Genomic DNA, 6,954 nt, shown 5'->3' on the forward strand with positions numbered 1-6,954 from the left:
AGATGCACTACGCGAGCACGAAAGCATAGGATAGCAGAATTATACTGCGCTCGCATGATAGCACGATAACGCGGTCGATGAAGTCACACCAGGAGAGCACGTTACACGGGGGACGGATCCATATAACTACGGAATAGCACCCGTCGGCGAGGGTACCGTCGATGAGACGCCATGGACCATGAATGAATATGGACCACTAAACCTGTAAACCCACTCAAGACCTTGGGAACACGGAAAAATAGCAGCCACGAAAGGGTGTCGTTCTACTGAAAAACATGAACCCAAAAAAGAGAGCGCATTAACGGAAAAGGGCAATATCCACGGAGGAACATAGACGCCAACCAGTAGTACGGAGCAACGGACGCGTACGAATTAACGATACCGTACACTGCCACAAGAGACTACGAAATGACAGGTGTTTTAAGTACACGACACAACATCGCACGGGGATGGCCGAAGCCTCGGGGTACAAGATCAGACTGAAAGCACACAACACACGAAGTACTTAAAATTGCGGCCACCTTATCTCCAACAAACCATGCCACTCCGCCGCGTAGCGGCGGCGAACGGCTAGTCTTAAACATCTACTGCAGCAACCTGTCTGTCCGTCACACTAAATTGTCGTGCCTGTCACGCTTTTCTGGACAAATCATTGGATAAAATAATTTAAATATTTCTACTGGCTGCCGAGCGCAGCGAAGGTGGCCCCGATTGGTCTAAAAGCTGCCGAGCGCAGCGAGGCGGCCCAAATCGGCACCTTCCGCAACCCTGCGGGCCTATGGGCCCGCCTGAGCCACAATCTGCCAGCCTACCATGCAGTGAAGCGAGCCGTAGCGAGCGGAACGGAGGCAAAACACAAGAACGACATTTATTCTTTCCCGCCGTGTAGCGGCGGCACTCGGCTAGTTAGAGTCAGTTCTACAATGAGGGAGGCGATGGTACCATTGTAATGGCACAGTTTTGGAAAGAGATTCCTCCGGATAGTGTTAAAAGGGGTATCACTACAAAGAGGACTGTCTGTCACGCTACCGGTACATTCACTTAAGTACGAAGTTCCCGGCTGGTTCACAAAAGCTAGAACCCATGGCCAAGGACAAGAAGAAGCGTCGGCGCAATGACAAAGTGCGTTCCAGACTTTGCATCACTCCAAGTACCCGCAAAATGAGTGCTCACTGACGCAACCTCACCCACCAATAGAAACACACAGTCAACAATTCTAATGCCGCCGCACAGCAGATTCGCGCTGCCAAATCGCAGGCTAACGCTATTTTCTCGCTAACGGCGTCGTCTAACCCAAATCCAAAGAATTTGGGTCCGTTCAGCGACCGTCAGCGCATATTGGTGGTTGGCGATGGCGATTTTTCTTTTTCTTTGTCTCTCGCTGTCTTCCTGGTACGCAACGGAGACTATCTCTAGACATCAAAGAGGAGTATCCGGTAACGGACTGTTATGTAATCATCTGTAGGGTGGCAAGAACCTGGTCGCTACATGCTTTGACTCGAAATTAGACCTCAAGGAAAAATACCCAAACGCGTTATTGAACTGTGACGCTCTGGAGACGGCCGGGGTGTGGTTGGAAGTACCCGACGTCAGGTGCTTTGAACTTTAACTCATGTTTGTTGTTACTGTTGGGCTCAGGCTGAGGTGCACTTTGATGTGGATGCGACGCATCTGGAGAAGGAGAGTTGGCTGGACGGTGCTCAGCCGCTCCAATCGATCGTCTTCAACTTCCCGCATCTTGGAGGAGCGACGGAAGAAGACGTGGCCAACAATCAGAAGCTCTTGAGAGACTTCTTCTACTCGACGCGCCGATACCTGCATCCTACGCATGGACAAGCGCTCGTCTCACTGCGTAACACTCTGTTTTACAACCGCTGGAAAATTCAGGAGCAGGCTGCAGCGAGTGGATTTAAGTTGAAACGGTATGTGAGTCATTGCAGGTCAAAGCGAGATTTTAGACTTCACGGAAGTATTTTGATTTTCTGGTTGTTTTTGTAAACAGCACGGAGGTATTCGACGCGAGCATCTACTCTGGCTATGAGCCTCAACGCACGCACCCAGCATCGTTCCGAGGTGAACCGCCTTCTACTACTGGAGCTCATTATTTCATCTTCGCACTGGACAAGAGCGTTCAAGTCGTTGACCCACGCCAGCGAGTACCCCAAGATCTCAAGGCAAACGAACTCGTTTGTGGCAGTGCAGTGAAGAAGGTCCGGCTGTCTAAAAACTGCACTTTTGTGTCGTGGCCAGTTGCTAACTGGTGTCTGGATTGTGGAGCAACAGGAACAAGCGAAGAAGAAGACGACCCCACCAACAAAGATGAGCTGCCAGCCATGTGGCCTCACATTCCGCGACGTCAAGAAGTACAACGGTCACATGAACTCTGCCAAACACGCCAAGAAGGTCAAGGCACTTAAGAAGAAAAAACACTAGAGCAGTCTGAAAGTTGGATGATAGTATTTTCAAGACAACCTCGTCGATTTTGTTCTGGTCTAGCTACTCGAGCTCTACGATGAGTTTGCCTACATTTTCACGGGCGAACATGCGGTCGATTGCATTCGGAATGGACTCGAATTTCTTGTACGTAGTGGGGTCAACGCCAGGCTTCAACGTGCCCTCGCTAATGAGCTTCAGCAATCGCTCCGTGTGCTCTCGAATGTGTTCCTCAAAGTGATACATGAAGAGCCCTCGGATGGAAGCAGACTTCATCAGAATCTTCTTGTTCGCTTCCCACGATAGCAGCGGAGGCGGCCTTGGGGAGTCGTCTTGTCTTTGGTCTCCAATACTCGCGAGATGAAGCCAATCTTGATGATACGACCACGGACTGCAATGTTATCGACAGCAGCACGGAACATGTCGCCTCCAATGGACTCGAAAACGATGTCTACTCCATTCGGATACTCCTTCTTTAGCACATCGCCGACATTCTCCTTGTTGTAATTTATTACACGGTCGCAGCCCAGTTTCGTCAAAGCCTCCACTTTCTCGTCAGAGCTGGTAGTGCCGATAACATGGTTGCCAGCAAGTTTGGCGAGCTGTACGACAAACTGTCCGGTTCCCCCAGCAGCAGCAGTCACAAGAACGGTCTCATTCGACTTCATCTCACCGAGACATTCAAGGCAGATGGACGCAGAGACGCCGCCCACTGCAACCGGTAGAGCGTTCTTCGACAGCTCTGGGATCTTGATGGCGGCCGACACGGGCACTTGTACGTAGTCCGCATAGGCTCCCAGCGTCTGGTACATGACAGCGTCGCCCACTTTCACAGTCGTGACGTTACTCCCGACCTCAGTGACGAGACCTGCACCTTCAACGCCCGCGAGAAACGGCAGCTTGTCATGATACATGCCATTCGTAAGATTGACGTCGGTCGAGTTAATTCCCAAGAAGCGGTTCTTAACAACGATGCTGTCGGGCCCAGCGGTGGGTAGTTCGGGGACACTCACGATTCTGGTAGCGGCGCGGAAGTCCTTAGTCAACTTTACAACTTGGACAGCACGATAGGACGACATGCTTTTGGTGGAGAGCCTGCGGGTAAAAGATAGAAGCTTGATAGGGAGGAAGCAAATTCTAAACTGGTGATGGCCCATCACTGATGGGAACACGTATGTAGAAGCCATGGCCCATGAGAACCTCGAAGTCGGAACTTCCGACTCGGAAGACGAAAAAACAATCTAATACATGTAAACTACACTACTGTATGTGATATATTCTAACCTAAAGCGATCAAGATCGATTTGTCGAATCTGTGAATTAATAATCGACGCCGTTTACTAAACGGGTACAGTAGCGTAATCTCTGTTGCATTTTTTTCGTCACATCACGTATACTGGTACTACAGGTAGTAGTATTATACTACAGTAGTGCATACGTGTATTTTTACAAATGAAGCATGTACGAAGTATTATATTACTTCAGTAGTAATACTTGTATTGATACTGTGGTACTACACATACGTGCCCTTTGATCCCGCTCATCTTTTTAGCCGATTGAACTTTTCTTGTTTTACTTGAGACGTAGCAGTACTTACATGGCTACGGTTTCCAGGGGGAGGTCGCTACGCATGCCCCATTCCGACCACGAGCCGTCGTACACGGAAACTCTGCAAACACATTTTGCATGATTAGATCTTGTACATCCTGACAATAATTGGAGCTCACTTTTCCAAGGGCTTGCCAGTCAAATGCAGTCCGAAAGTTAACACACTCGCAGTCACCCCAGAGCCACAGCTGCGAAAAAAACACGAGACGTCAATCTAACGTTAGACATGCACCAAGCAAGGCAATGATTGTAGTCTATATTCGTACGTCGTGATGATCTGGCTAGTTTCGTCCATCTTCACATCTACAAAACACACACTGAAAAGGTTATACCCGCACTTCCTCAACACGGTGAGAAGATGCACGAACTCGCTTCGGCAAAAGCACTCTTGATCTCGCCCAAGTCGCGGAAAAGCTGTCCAATGCAACAAACAACCAAGGTCAGCTTGGCCAGCCTTGGATACATAAAAAAACACTCCAACAAACATTTACCGAGTAGTCGTCTGGGCTGACAATCTTGCCGAATGGGACATTAACAGACCCCGGGATGTGTCCACCACGCATGCCCGGACGCGGTTCCTACGGTACATATATATACAGCGAGTATTAAGTCAGGTCTATCCAATCACATGAGCACGTCACATCGACGTAGCCCTTACAGGTTCCTTGGCGTAGAAGCGCGCAGCTCCACGAGCGTCGACGATCTGTGTCTCCGTGTCAATCTTGGCCAGTACGTCTTCCCACGACACCGCAAGCACCTCGTTGGGCTCGGCCTTGTAGGATGCGCCGGCCACCACTTGCTGTGGCTCTCCCTTCTCGAGCTCGCGCTTCTCGTTCTTCCACTTGGTGATACCACCTTGTAGCAGAAAAAAGCTAACTAAGCCACACATGTTCTGGGTCATCTAAAAAAAAAATTCCCACCGTTGAGGATGTGGACATTATCGTGGCCAAAGTACTTGAACGTCCACCAGCAACGCGCAGGACTATGCCACACAAGGTTTGTAAGTCAGCATTTAAACAATAAACATATATTATATTGGCGTTGCTCCCCCACCTGAAGCAGTGCTTGCCTCCATATACGATAACCGTATCGTCGTTCTCCACTCCGAGGTACATCATGGCGTCCTCGAACGTCTCCGCTATACACATATGAAAGGGTTTACATGTGATGTCGAATGTCGATCTATTCATGAGGATGCAGTCACATACGCTTCGGCAACATGTGCGGCAGTGTGGACTTCGTGTCGGAGATCTGTTCGATGTCGAAGAACTGGGCTCCTGGCAGACGCTCCGAGACAAATTCCTGCTTAGCATTGCGGCTCTTGTCCAGGTACCAGGATGCGTCCAGGAAGCGCACGCGACGCTCCCCATTCTGCGAAAGGCTTTGCGCCTGTTCCGTAGACAGCAGCGGTGACAGAGAGCTCATCAGCCGTGAGGACAAACGCAGCGACAATCGGGTCTGAGAAGGGCAGCGGGCAAGCATGATCCTTATTAAGAAAGAATATCAAATTTTGATCAAAACAATCTGCAAGTTTATCTCTTTCACATATCATTTGTTTAATAATAGGCAGATTAAAGTTGCACCGGTATTTTCCGTCCGTCTGTCAATAAGTCCGTCAGTTTCCTTTCTTACTGCGTTTTCCTGCCTTTTCGCATGGCTACAGTCGACCTTTCTAATGCATTTTTTTCATATTACCGACTGCGCCTATCTTTCTGACTTGAATTAACTCTGCCAAAATTACAATTATAGCAAAAAAACGTCACACAATTAACTCGCGCGTGCATTGGTCAATATTTGTCGACCTGTGGATCTGTCGCACGATCACACTGGACAAGCCTCCCACGAGCCCGAGCAAGAGCCGGGCTCCCGGGTTCTTGGGCGGAGCCCGGAATATAAACTAGGCGGGCTCTCGGGATCCTGTGTTAAATAAATTAAATATAAGGAGTCCGTGTTATGGTCGGGATCCCGGTTAATTTAGATGCGTGTGACTTATTTGAATATCTAGGATCCAGATCAAGATTTCAGCAAACCAGGGCGTCTCAGTAAGGCCATGGTTCTAACAAGATCTCAGGCCCGTGCCGCAGCACAAGACCAAGCGGGCATACTGGAAGGAATTGTTACCGAGGTACACGATGAAGAGCTCCTTGCTGTCGTCTCTGCACATGCCCCTGCGCAGAATGTTCGCCTAGAGTCTCAAGTCTCAAGAATCGTCGACAACTTCTGGAGCGAGACCCAAAGACTTGCTGCAGAGACTACAATGCTGCAGAGCAATCAAGTTCAACAAGCGAAAGAGTACCACGCCGCCTTGGCTGCCATCCACCACGATGCTCGAAGCAGTACGGCTGAGCTGGCAGCACACCAACAGTGGATTGAGGGCCAGATACGAAAGGCCCTGGAAGACACTAACTTGGCTCTACAACAAGAACTGCAAGTTATTTCCAATGCCTAGGTAGTAGGTAATGAATCTTCGCGTTTATTTATCCAGGAGCAGCTGAAATCTGCGCGGGGGACCGCGCACCTTGAAGTATTGGAGATGAAGAGTGCGATAGCCGCCCGAGCTGCGAAAGTAGAGCAGATCGAGAGAGAAATGACAGTAGCAATCACAAATGCTCATAGCGCACTGGCGCAGCGGATAGATGGTGTGCTTTTGCAACCACAGGCCGCCATTAACGGAGATGTAAAAGGCCAAATGATAGAAATGTGGGATGCAATGCAGAAGCAGATCGACATGAAGTTTCAGCAGATGACTTCGAGTATTGTGGAGAACTGTATTGCAAAGTTGGAGGAGAGTGGAGGTGTTACCACCGGTAGATTGACGATCCGGCGCGTTCAAAGGCTGGTGTCGGAGTACGTGGCTAATCAGGAAGAGAATATGGAGAATAAAATTAAGCATCTTGTACAGAGCGCTCACTC

At 49.5% G+C, this 6,954-nt stretch overlaps 3 protein-coding genes across 3 annotated transcripts; 1 reads left to right on the forward strand and 2 right to left on the reverse strand.

Moving 5' to 3' along the window:
- Positions 1-1,083: 1,083 nt before the first annotated feature.
- PITG_19735 (uncharacterized protein) lies at positions 1,084-2,433 on the forward strand (the record flags this gene model as incomplete). The annotated part of the gene is made up of 4 exons (XM_002895767.1): positions 1,084-1,122; positions 1,639-1,922; positions 2,003-2,210; positions 2,278-2,433. 4 exons carry the CDS (start codon positions 1,084-1,086, stop codon positions 2,431-2,433), a joined length of 687 nt encoding a protein of 228 aa, XP_002895813.1.
- Positions 2,434-2,496: 63 nt separating this feature from the next.
- On the reverse strand, positions 2,497-3,512 carry PITG_19736 (alcohol dehydrogenase, putative; the record flags this gene model as incomplete). The annotated part of the gene is made up of 2 exons (XM_002895768.1): positions 2,497-2,718; positions 2,787-3,512. 2 exons carry the CDS (start codon positions 3,510-3,512, stop codon positions 2,497-2,499), a joined length of 948 nt encoding a protein of 315 aa, XP_002895814.1.
- Positions 3,513-4,026: 514 nt separating this feature from the next.
- On the reverse strand, positions 4,027-5,532 carry PITG_19737 (3-mercaptopyruvate sulfurtransferase, putative; the record flags this gene model as incomplete). Its single annotated transcript, XM_002895769.1, has 9 exons — positions 4,027-4,102; positions 4,161-4,229; positions 4,308-4,344; positions 4,410-4,455; positions 4,533-4,619; positions 4,700-4,896; positions 4,962-5,023; positions 5,095-5,179; positions 5,250-5,532. The coding sequence occupies 9 exons, from the start codon at positions 5,464-5,466 to the stop codon at positions 4,027-4,029; spliced, it is 876 nt and encodes a 291-aa protein (XP_002895815.1).
- Between the last annotated feature and the right edge of the window lie 1,422 nt (positions 5,533-6,954).

Source organism: Phytophthora infestans, genomic scaffold, assembly GCF_000142945.1.
Source record: "Phytophthora infestans T30-4 supercont1.134 genomic scaffold, whole genome shotgun sequence".
NCBI lineage: Eukaryota > Oomycota > Peronosporomycetes > Peronosporales > Peronosporaceae > Phytophthora > Phytophthora infestans.